The sequence below is a fragment of the Sorex fumeus genome, unplaced genomic scaffold, assembly GCF_029834395.1.
Source record: "Sorex fumeus unplaced genomic scaffold, SorFum_2.1 ptg000035l, whole genome shotgun sequence".
NCBI classification, from domain to species: Eukaryota; Metazoa; Chordata; class Mammalia; order Eulipotyphla; family Soricidae; genus Sorex; species Sorex fumeus.
In genome coordinates, this window is record NW_026606092.1 from 10408277 (window position 1) to 10421371 (window position 13095).

General features: G+C 37.2%; 1 protein-coding gene across 1 annotated transcript in view; it reads right to left on the reverse strand.

Annotated features, from left to right (window-relative positions):
- Positions 1-13095, reverse strand: part of GALNT13 (polypeptide N-acetylgalactosaminyltransferase 13) — a 687813-nt gene that overhangs the window by 622485 nt on the left and 52233 nt on the right. Inside the window, 1 exon segment of the mRNA XM_056117614.1 lies at positions 6893-7138. Coding sequence (XP_055973589.1) covers positions 6893-7034 — 142 coding nt within the window. The 5' untranslated portion in view covers positions 7035-7138.

Consider the following 13095-nt stretch of genomic DNA (forward strand, 5'->3'; position numbering starts at 1 on the left):
TTAGTTTATTAGTAAAATATAGCTTTCTTTACATAAACCTCACCTTACCTTTAAAGTTGATTTCCAGACAGCTGAATTTTTGAGGTGAAATTTTGAATGGATTTGTGTCTTTTAATTTTGTCTATTCGATTTCACTCTTTGTGTATATGAAGATCACAGATTTCTGTAGTCTTCCACCTTACTGTACAAGTTCATTGCTTCTTTTGCATAGTCTATAGGGTTTTCTAAATATAGTTTCATGTTATCTGCAAATGTAATATGTATACCCTGAAAATCTCATTCTTGCCTAATATCTATGGGATTTTCCAGCACTTTATTAAATAATAGTTGTGAGAGCAATTTCCTGATCTTAAAGGAAATGTTTTGCATTTATCATTGAATATAACTTTAGCTGTAGTTTTCATAATATGTAAATTTTTATCATGTTGAGTTATGTTACTTCTATCATTATTTTATTGTTTTTAATCATAATGGGTATTGAATCTTAACAAATACGTAGCAAAACATTTATTTCTGCAAGACCACTCAAGCAAATCGATGAACAACGGGAGGACAGTGACAGTGACAGTAACTCTGCCGAGAATGCCTGCAATTTTGATTATTAAAGATATTAGCATGCATTTTTCATTCTTCGCAATTTTTATAAATAATTTAAAATAGTTAATACCTTAATGTTATAAGATAATATATTTTATATATACGCAACTTATGTATACCCTGAAAATCTCATTCTTGCCTAATATCTATGGGATTTTCCTGTTATTAATGAAGCTAAAAATATATTCACCTTAACAAGGAATGATCTCCCTTTTCTTCTTAACTGTCATAACTTTGTATCTGTAATAATGAGAAGTCATTTTGGGACTTCTAAGTGAATTTCTTTGTATCATATCATCTCCATATCACCACTTCCCACCAAACATAATCTATAGACTGACTGACTAAAAACTAGGTTTTTTAAAAAAATTATTTATTAGTGAAACATCATTAAGTACAGCTGTAAACTTACAAACTTTCATGCTTGGGTTTCAGTTAAACAATGATCGAGTACCCATTCCTCCACCAGTGCCCATTCACCACACTAATGATCCCAGTAGCCCTTCTATTCCCCACCACATCCCCAATACCCCATCCCGCCTCTGCAGCAGGGCATCTCCTTTTGCTCACTCTTTCCTTTAGGGTGTTGTAGTTTGTAATAGAAGTATTGAGTGGCTATCGTGTTCGATTTATAGTCTACTTTCAGCATGCATCTCACATCCCAAGCAAGTCCTCCAAACCACCCTTACTTGGTGTTCCCTTCTCTATCTGAGCAGCCTTTTCCCCCAGCATGTGCTACCAGCTTCCAAACCATGGAGCAGACCTCCTGGTACTTATCTCGACTATTCTTGGGTGTTCTACTCCCATTCTGTTACTTTATATTCCCCAGATGAGTGCAGTCTTTCTATGTCTGACCCTCTCTTTCTGGCTCATTTCACTTAGTATGATACTTTCCATGTAGAACCACTTGTATGTAAATCTCATGACTTCATCTTTTCTAACAGCTGCATAGTACTCCATTGTATAGATGTACCAAAGTTTCTTTAACCAGTCATCTATTCTCGGGCACTCGGGTTTTTTCTAGGTTTTGGCTATTGTGAACAGCACAGCAATGAACATAGAAGTGCTGATGTCACTTTTTTGCTTCTCCGGGATATATTCCCAGAAGTGGTATTGCTAGATCAAATGGGAGCTCAATTTCTAATTTTTTTGAGAATCGTACATTCTGTTTTTCAAAAGGGCTGAACCAGTCAGCATTCCAATCAGCAGTGAAGGAGGATCCCTTTCCCGCCACATCTGCACCAGCATCGGTTGCTTTTGTTCTTTTGGATGTGGGCCAGTCTCTGAGGTGTGAGATGGTATCTCATTGTGGTTTTGATCTGCATCTCCCTGATGATTAATGATGTAGAGCATTTTCTCATGTGCCTTTTAGCCATTCCGATTTCTTCTTTGAGAAAGTTTTTTTTTCTTTTTTTTATTAGTGAAAAACCATGAGGTACAGTTATAGGCTTACAAATTTTGTGCTTGGGTTTCAGTTATACAATGATCAAGTGCCCATCCCTCCACCAGTGCCCGTCATCCATCCCCATGGGTCCCAGCATCCCCCCCACCCTCTTCCCCCGCCCTGTCCCATCCTGCCTCTGTGGCAGGGTATTCCCCCTTGTTCTCTCTCTCTTCTTTTGGGTACTGTGTTTTGCAAGAGAGGCTTTGAGTTGCAATCATGTTTGGTCTATAGACTACTTTTAGCATGCTTCTCCCACCCTGGGAGGACCCTCACAACACCCTTCATTTGGTACTCTCTTCTCTATCTGAGCTTCCGGATTTCTTCTTTGAGAAAGTTTCTGTTCATTTTGTTGCCCCATTTTTTGATGGGGTTGGATGTTTTCTTCTTGTGGAGTTCAACCAATGCTTTGTATATCCTTGATATCAACCTCTTGTCAGATGGGTATTGGGTGAATATCCTTTCCCTTTCTGTAGAATGTCATTCTATTTTGGTCACTGTTTCTTTTGAGGTGCAGAAGCTTCTTAGTTTAAGATAGTCCCATTTGTCTGTCTTTATATTCCCTTGCTTGGCCAGTGGCGTGTTATCTTTGAAGATACCGTGCTCTTCAATGTCGTGGAGGGTTTTGCCAACCTTGTCTTCAATGTACCTTATGGATTCCAGTCTGATGTTAAGGTCTTTAGTCCATTTTGATCTTACTTTTGTACATGATCTTACCTTTGTAGGGAGATACCTGAACCCATTTATTTTTTGCATATAGCTGTCCATTTTTGGCAGCACAATTTGTTACAGAGGCTTTCTTTGCTCCACTTCACATTTCCTGCTTCCTTATTAAAGATTAGATGATCATATATTTGGGGGAAGGTGTCAAGATATTCAACCCTGTTCCTTTGGTCTGCGGAAAACTAGTTACTTTTAAATAATTCACTTTCCATATTTTTATTGGAAAATAAAAGCTAGAAATGTTTGTACTCTTTCACTTGTAAACTAACATCATGCTTCTTTCACCTGTAAGCTAACATGATTCTTCAATCATAATTCATTTATTTCCTTTTATACATGGCAAGGAAGATCAAGAAAGACTAACTAATCTCTCTGAAAATATAGCCCTTAGTAGGACAGACAACTGTATAGACCATGTCACAGAGCCCATGGAATCTTCTTCACAATCCCAAACATTTCCAGGTGTGTTAAGGTAACTCTATTCTTTAAGAAAGTTTTTATTTTCAAACATGTATTTGAATTTCTCAAACTGGAAGTACCATCAGCTACCATTCCAGACACATTAGGAGTTAGACGTATCATTCATTGCATTTTAGTTCTTGATGATCCAATATGGAATAAAAAATTTACATGCAGGGCTGGAGAGACAGTATGAAAAGATACTTTCACATATGTGACCAACCTGGGTTCATTCCCTAGCTCATCTTATATAGTACCCCAATCTCGACCAGGAGTGATGGCTGAGCAGAGTCGGGAGAAAGTTCTGAGCACAGCATGGTATGGCATCAAAAACAAACAAAAAAATAGATATGCTCACCTAAAATGTACTTATGTCACCTAAAGTAATCCTTGAGAAAATTTGGTAAGAGAAATGATTTATCAATATTGAATGGTAGGCTAATAAAGAGTGTGCTATTAAAACAGATCAACATGCTTGCATGAAGTTCCTGAAATAATCTTTTTAAGCATAATTTAATGATTGATATGTAAAATTAAAATCTTGACTTAGTAGAAAATATAAATCATAATCCATGATTTATTTTAGAAAAAAATACCTATAAATTTGATGGTTTGAGGGGGGCAGAGCAATAGTACAGAGGGTAGGGTGCTTGCCCTGCATGAAATGGACACAGGTTTGATCCCAGACAGAAACTCTTCATATGATTCACTGAGCACTGTCAGGATTAATTCCTAAATTCAGAGTGATAAGAACCTCTTGAATATCACCAGGAGTGAGTCAAAAAATAAAAAATAAAACACAAAAAAACTAATGGTTCAATATTTAGGTTTAACAATGTAATCAGCTTCCCATTGAACAATTTTATTTAGTTGCCTAAGCCATAAAACATAATAAAACATAAAAGTTTAAAATTAAAACCAAGGTCCACCATCAAGAACCCTCTCTAATATTTTCTCTCTCTCAGGAAAGAGGATCAAACTAATGCCTTGGATGAAATTTGAGACTTATCTTTGACACCTTCTTTACCACATCACCCAGACTAGCCAATTATCCAGCTCTACTCCCTTAACTGAAATAACTCAATATGATCACTTTTCTCACACCTATCATTACACTGCTTTATGAAGGTATATCTTCTGCACAGAATGTATGGATGTTGAGACAACTTCCCAAAGAAAATGGTTCTTATACATTGAATTTTCCATAAGAATCCACAGTGATCTTTTGTAACACAAAGTGGTGGTGCCACTTTGTCTTTTAAACCCACTCAGTAGCTTCCCAAATTTTATATCAATCAATTGGCTCTTAGTCATTTGTATTTATTTGTAAAGTAATAAGTAAAGAAGTCTACACCCAAGATATATCTAGGACCCTTACGATGCTTCTATTCAATTAAAACTTTCCCAACCCCTGTCCTATCTCCCAACACACACATTATAAACAACCTAAATCCTATTCTCATAATGGCCTATATGACAATAGAAGTTGTGTTGCATTTCTATATATTCCAAACGTGTAAAAATTTAAACATTTACTTGGCTTAACATGCATTTTAAAACTATTATGATCTTTATCAGGTTTGAAGGACATTATACTATTGTCAAAATTCATTCATACTGGCACAAAATATTTAATAAACTTTAAAAGTAAAAAGTGCAATTTAATTTTACAAGTACAGGATAAAATGACTATTTTTCCTTGTATCATTAAACTTTACATTTCAAAATTTAAGACTAAGCATTAGGATTTAAGTCAACATAACTATACTTTTTTTATTTGCATAAAAGTTTGTCACAGTTTTGCTGAATCAGATTATAACTTTTCATTGTCACCAATCTAGATGTCGCCATTCAACAAATGACAAAGCAATCATTCCAAACTGACATGATCCATTAAACTACATCTCCACTTTCAGTCAAACAACAGCTCAACCAAGCCTAACAAAGAAACAGACAAAGCCTATTTTGGTCTGGGATTCTAACCAAAGATCAGCAAATCCATCCCCAAGTTCATTTATTAAAAACTGATAGACTCATAAAGTTCTTCTCGGAAAAATTCTAGCATACAAAACAAAATTCACAGAAACTACATAATAGATTTAGTCTCAATCATCTCCAAATATCTTTCTACTAGTCAAACAATATAGTAAAAGATTAGAAACACTTCATAAAAAGTAAGATAATTGAACTGCAATATGTTGCAAACTCATAATGTCTAAAATATTATTCTCATAATTAATTTTGAAAATTCTCCTTAGTGTTCTCTGAAAACCCCTTAGATAGTATCAGTAACATTATATTCCTATATGCATTTTAAGAAATAACATCAAACATGTGTATAGTATTAAAAGTGCATAAATATAAATATCATCTCGAGAAATAATTTACCAAAACATTCTAACATTTACACTGGCACTCAAGGCTTACATTTTGTCATCTTTTGTTTTCTTTTTTGTGTGTGTATTCCATTTGTGGAAGTCCTCTAGGCTTAATTCTGGCTCTGCACTCAGAGATCATTCCTTAAGGAACTGGCCATGTAGGGTACTGGGAATTTAACTCAGGACAACTGAATGGAAAGCTAGCATCTTCCCCATTGTACTCTTGCTCCTGCCCACATTTTGTTATATTAATAAAGCAAACTTTTACAAATGAAAGAATCAGTACAAACTGCATTACAAAGAAAAATTTGTTCAATTCCAAGAGAATAAAATTAATTTCAAACATCTTTCATTTGGAGCAATCATTTCTTAGAAATAATTTATAAATATATTTCTAGATCTAGAAATCAACAAAAATCTTTGAGAAAACTACTTGGAATATCAGTAGAAAATAAAAATTCATGACTTAATGAATCACCATAATGCAAATCATTATCATTTTTTAGAACTTACTCTTTTCTAGTCTTTGAAGCTGGTTCATAAAGAGGCAAATAATGAGTTTAAAGTAATTTTAGGACTGAGAATGAGGATCAAAATTTAAAAAATTTAAAAAATCAAAATTAAAAACTGTTTCTAACATGTGTGAGATCCTTGGTTGTTTCTAGACCCACATAAACACACAAAAAAGTGACTATTATGTATTTAAAAGTATATTTTACATCTTTTACATTTAATCTAGGCAAGCACTGTTGAGGTCCACAAGTTGTATCTGGCCATCAGTCATACTTTGTTTTGAAAAAAGAAATGTGTGTGTGTCTGTGTGTGTGTCCGTGTGTGTGTCTGTGTGTGTCTTTATATGTGTGTGTGTACTATTCTTGGAAATCTTTAGAGGTATAATGTGTAATTATATTTTGCTAGAATCCTCACCATCTCAGTTTACTATTTCCCCATTTTATATTTTGCTTTTGTCTCTGAGGGCTTATGATTCCGGAGACCTAAACTGACAATTCTGTCAAATCTGAATGTTTATTAAACTGTCCTTTTGACACATTCCCAACACAATGGAATTATAAGAATTGAAAAGTACCTTAAAGACTCACTTTTTCCTTTCAACAAGACTTCTGAGACCAAAAAATGTAAACTCCCTACAGTTTAAAAAAGTATATTAATGATTTGGCAAATTCATTTTTTAAACCAGTAATCTTAAAAAAAAAAGGTCTGGGGTTTCATTTTTGTCAAAAGTCTCCACCATACTCATCTCTATAAAAGCAATATTTGTTTCATAGGCACTTACCCCTGAGTGCAGGTAGCAGAGATCTCTCCTTCTTGTCATCACATCTGTTACATTCACTGAAGTACAGGAGTAAGAAGACATCAACCAGAACCCACATTAACGAAGTGGCTAAGACCACCTTGCAGTAAACAAATCTCCTCATATCTTTTCTTGATGTCTAGTTAGTACATAGATCAAAGATGGATACTACTAAAATAAATCCAAGCCACAGGGTTGAACTCCAGGATCAAAACAGGATACATCACACTGTAATTAAAAAGAAAAAAATCCTTATTGTACAGGTTTTGGGTGTTTTTTGTTTAGTTTTTGCCTATAGGAAATACAGAATGAAACACAAGCTATATATGATTTCACATATATGAATGACTGGCTTCCAGATTAAAATTTTAAAGCTGTAACATACAAGGTTATCAAAATTCTGATAATTGATCCTAGATCTGCCAAGCAATGGTAGATGCATGATATTCAGTTTAACCTTGACAACTCTTTGATTTCTTCAAATTGTACCTTTTATTTAAAATGTTACCATGTTTCTACAGCACCAGATTGCAAAACAGTGTAATTCTTATTTTACCCCAATTCAGCACTTTTGGGGATGAATGCTGCTAAAATAGAAACCACTACAATACACTGTATTGACTAAGAGCAACTTTTATATATGGCTAGGCCTGGATAGACTCCCGATAGATGGTTCCACAATGAAATAGACCACATCATATTCAATCGGCGGTTTTGCCTAACCGATGTTGCTGTTGTCCCAAAATTCCAAACGGGATCAGACCACCGTCTTCTTCGTGCAAAATTCTACCTCACAGAACGAGGAGAAAAGAATGCAAGGTTTAAGAAGAGGACTCCCAGAACAACCACCAACTGGGAGCTCTTTGGCTCTGTTGCGGCAACATGGGAAGATGCCGTCATTGACAACATTGATGAGGAATACGATCGAATGATTCAGCACCTCCATGATTGTGCAAGGAATGCCAAGAGAGAGATAACCACAAAAAAAACGCCTTTCTTCGAACACTCTTGAACTTATTCGCCAACGTGGCTTGGCACATGCCTCAGGCAACCACAAGCGAACATCCGAACTGGCAAAACAGTGCAGAGAAGCCATCAAGGATGACCTCAAAAACAGGAGAGCAGCAGTTCTGGTAGATGCGGCAGAAGCTGGGAAAAGCATTCGTAATGCCCGCCTGTCCTTCACCAACTACAAAACCAAGATGACTGCCTTCCGACATCATGATGGATCTATCACATCTTCCAGAAGGGCAATGGAGAAGATTATTCATGACTTCTACTCAGATCTCTTTAATAGCCACGTCCACTTGCCCACATACCACATACCACATGATGGATATGTCGTTCCCAATGTGCTCCCTTTCGAAATCCAACATGCCATCTCTGGATAAAGAAACAAAGAGCACCTGGCCCAGACAAGATCAGACCTGAACACCTGAAGAACTTACCAACAATTCTCATCAATACATAGGCTCGGATCTTCACATGCTACCTGTCTGAATGCAAGGTTCCATCCCAGTGGAAAACCAGCAGGACTGTACTACTATACAAGAAGGGAGACATCCACGACATTGGCAACTATTGCCCAATCTGCCTATTGTCTGTCATCTACAAACTATTCACTTGAGTCATCCTGAATAGGATTAGCAGAACACTAGATGAAGGACAACCATGTGAACAAGCTGGATTCCAAAAAGGATTCAGTACCATCGACCATATCCACACGATTACTAAGCTCATTGAGGTTTCTCGGGAGTTCAAGATGCCGCTCTGTTTAACGTTCATTGATTTAAAGAAGGCCTTTGATTCTGTTGAGATGGAAGCGGTCATAGAAGCCCTGGCCAAACAAGGCGTACAAACTCAATACATCAGGATCCTTCGTGAGCTCTATTGCGGATTCACTACCAAGATCTCACCATTCTACAAAGAAGTAATCATCCATATCAAGAGAGGGGTTCGGCAGGGTGATACCATTTCACCAAAACTCTTCAATGCCACCCTCAAGAACATCATGCAACGACTGGAATGGGAGAGCATGGGAGTGAAGATAGATGGTAGGCAACTACACCACCTCTGCTTTGCTGATGACATTGTTCTAATAACACCAAACATCAGCCAAGCAGCACAAATGCTGAATGACTTTGACCGTGAATGTGGAAAGGTCGGACTACAGCTGAATCTTACAAAGACAATGTTTATGAGAAACAGCCTTGTTCCTGATGCTCCATTCGCTCTCAACAGAACCACCATCTCCGAATGCAACAGTTATATATACCTAGGTCGAGAAATCAACATGATGAATGACCTGGCACCTGAGTTGCGCAGGAGGAAGAGAGCGGCTTGGAATGCCTTCAAGAGCATTGAAGAAATAACTAAAAGGACAAAGAACCTCCAGCTACAAGCACATCTCTTTGATTCCACTATTCTTTCTGCATTAACATATGCCTCAGAGACCTGGACCCTACGAAAACAGGATGAGAACACTATTCGGGTCTCTCAAAGAGGAATCGAAAGAACTATGCTTGGAATATCACGATTCACTCAAATGAGAGATAGAATCCGGAGTTCTGATCTTCGTCAATGCTCAAGAATCAGGGACGCTGTCTCATTTGCCAAGACATCAAAAATCAGATGGGCTGGACATGTAATGAGGTTTACAGACACCGCTGGACTAGAGCCATTACTGATTGGATTACACGAGACATCAAAAGATCACGTGGACGCCCACCTATAAGATGGTCAGACTTCTTCGTCAAGACCCTAAATGATTGGTTTGAGGCTCTGCATGTTCCTAGAACGAACAGATACCATTGGGCTACGCTAGCACGCAACTGGGATGAATGGAGACGTTACTGGCACCCGCTCGAATAAATTGATGAATAACGGGGATTAAGTGATTAAGTGATTAAGTAGGCCTGAATCAGATCACTACTTTCCTGTGAGAGTAATCAAAGTCTCAGTGTTTTTTTAACCTTTGATAAGAGAATAATAATGTCAAAGCTGAGATTTGCAATAAGGATAAAATATAAGATTTGTAAAGCACCTTACAGAATACATGGTTATAAAATTTCATCTATAAAACAAATTTATAAATGTCATATTATTTAAATGGGTAATTATACCAAATAAAACACAGGAAAGGCTTTTAAAAAAAAGTCAGGGGTACTGCAGGTGTCCTCTCCATGTGAACCACCTTGGGACCCTTTTTTTTTTTTCTTTTTATTAGTGAAACACCATGAAGCACAGTTGTAGATTCACAATTTTTTGTGCTTGGGTTTCGATTATACAATGATCAAATACCCATTCCTCCATCAGTGCCCACTTTCCACCACCATGGATAATATCCCTCCCACCTCCCCCCCATCCCACCCTGCCTCTGTGGCAGGGCATTCCATTTTTTGTTCTCTCTCTCCTTTTGGGTGTTGTGGTCTGCAAAAGAGGCATTGAGTGGCAAACATGTTCAGTCCATAGTCTACTTTCAACATGCATCTCCCCTCCTGGGAAGATCCTCCAAACACCCTTTATTTGGTGCTCCCTTCTCTATCTGAGCTGCCCTTTCCCCTAGAATGCCCGGGTGGCCTCTAAGCTATGGAGTAATCCTCCTGGTGCTGATCTCAGCTATTCTTGGGTATTAATCTCATATTTTTTTACTTTATATACCCCAGATGAAAGCAATCTTTCTATGTCTATCCCTCTCTTTCTGACTCATTTCGCTTAGCATGATTCTTTCCATGTTGTACTACTTGTATGCAAATTTTATGACTTCATCTTTTCTAACAGCTACATAGTACTCCATTGTGTAGATGTACCAAAGTTTCTTTAACCAGGCATATGTTCTTGGGCATTCAGGTTTCTTCCAGTTTCTTGGTCTTGTAAAGAGTGCTGCAATGAATAAACAAATGCAGATGTCACTTCGACTATACATTTTTGCCTCTCTGGGATATATTCCTAGGAGTGGTATTGCTGGGTCAAATTGGAGCTCAATTTCTAATTTTTTGAGAATCATCCATACTGTTTTCCAGAAGGACTGAACCAGTCGGCATTCCCACCAACAGTGAAGGAGTGCCTTGGGACCATTCTAGAAGAAAATTCACTAGTACAGGCAGCCTTCCCACATGAATGCCCTATGGGAAAGAATTTTCTTGCAAGCAATCATGCCTACATGGAATTTGAACACAAACTCTATAAGAGATCCTGAATGCTGCTAATGCTTGACTCCTCCCACATGTCAGACAGCGGTAAATGATGTTTACCTTCTGGGTAGTAGCTAACATGGCCACCAGTTAATCTCTGCCTTCCTAACCCATAAAATCCACATCTCGGCCTTTTATACTTAACACTCACCAGGACAGCCTGACTACCACATTACACCAATAGTCTATTAGCCCCTACTCCAATCAACATTCCGGAAAAAACCCTACAAAACTAGCTGTGACTGCAGGAAATAATACATCCCTAATCAAAGAATAGAGTAGCAGAAGGTCAGGCAAAAAAACGCATTTCCTCATCCGTGAAAGAGTCTCCACACAAATACACAGGAATAGCAATTGGAAGGCATTATCTTTGACAGGAAAAGAAAGAAGCATCACCCACCTGGTTCCACCCAAGGTTTTCCCTAACAGTGAAGGGAAGGACTCTTAGAGTTCTGGAAAGAATCACCTCCAGACTACCACAGGAACCTTGGGAAAACAGTGTAGAACTCTACCATGAAAAGTGGATGAAGATAGGAGCCTTGAAGCCTCAACAAGGAATATCCATCTACATAAACTCTCTGATAAAGAATTCAGAGACCAAATGGTGAGACTGTTTACTAACCTCAAAGAAATATGAGGATGTAAAAATAGAAATAAGAAAATTAAAAGCAGAAATGTCATTATTTTAAAAGTCAGCAAGAAAGATGATAAACTAAAGGATTCTCTCAACAGCAGAGTAAAAGCTGCTTAAGACAGAATCAGTGAGCTTGAAGATGAGATACAAAAAACCCTCAAGCAATAGAAGAAGTTGGAAAATGAACCTCAAATAAACAAATAGCAGATAAGGAACTTTGGGATGATCTCAAGAGGAATAAGACAAGAACCACCTGAGTCCTAGAAGGAGAGGAAGGCAACCAATGACAAAGTAACAGACATCATTGCTGAAAAGTTTCCAGAGCTGAAGAATACATGAGTCAAGATCTGTGAACCCCAAAGATGTCAACTAATATAGACCCTAATAAAAATACTCCAACACATATCCTAGTCTGAATGATGAAAAAAATAGAGAGAGATATACTACTGAAAGCAGCAAGGTAAAAGAAGGGAAATTCATACAAAGAAGTGTCCCTAAGTTTTACAGCAGACCTATCAAGTGAGACCCTCCTTCTGAGGTCAGTGGTGGTATATACTAAAAAAAAAAAACTTAATGAAATGAAGAACTCACTAAGAATACTTTATCCAGCTAGTCTCTCATTCAGATTTGAAATGATAGAAAAATTTCATGAAAAACAACAGCTCACGGTCTTCAAAGACTCAAAATCAATTTTGAAAAAAGAACTGAAGCAGCAACTTTAAAGCAAGACAAACCTCTCAGACATACCAAGATTCTACAGAAAGATGGCACAAAACCCCCAGAAGAAAAGTATTTCTCAATGTCAATGGTCTAAACATACCAATTAACATACAGGGAGTGGCAAAATGGATATAAAAATTGAATCCAACATGCCTATCAGCAACCTATTTGAATAGCCAGAACAAAGACAGACTCCAAATCAAAAGTTGGAAAACAATTATTCAAGCAAACAATTCCTTCAAAAAGGCCAGGGTGGTCATACCAGTATTGGACAACAAGAGCTCAGGCTGGAAAAGTTTATAAAAAATAGCAAAGGTCATTTCTTAATAATCGAGGGATATGTACATCATGAAGAAATTACACTCCTGAACACATATGTGAACAATGAGAAACCCCAAAAACACTTATAAACACTTCTAGGAGACGTCAAAGAGAACATTGATCACAACATAGATCACAACAAGAATCACAACAACATGAATCACAAGAATGAGGACATAATCTTCCAGAACTTGTGACACACAGCAAAAGTATTTTTAAGAGGAAAGTTGAAAACTCTGCAAGCATTCATTAGGAAGGATGAAAGGGTCCACATAAATAACTTGACAACTCAAGATATTAGAAAATTACCAGGAAAA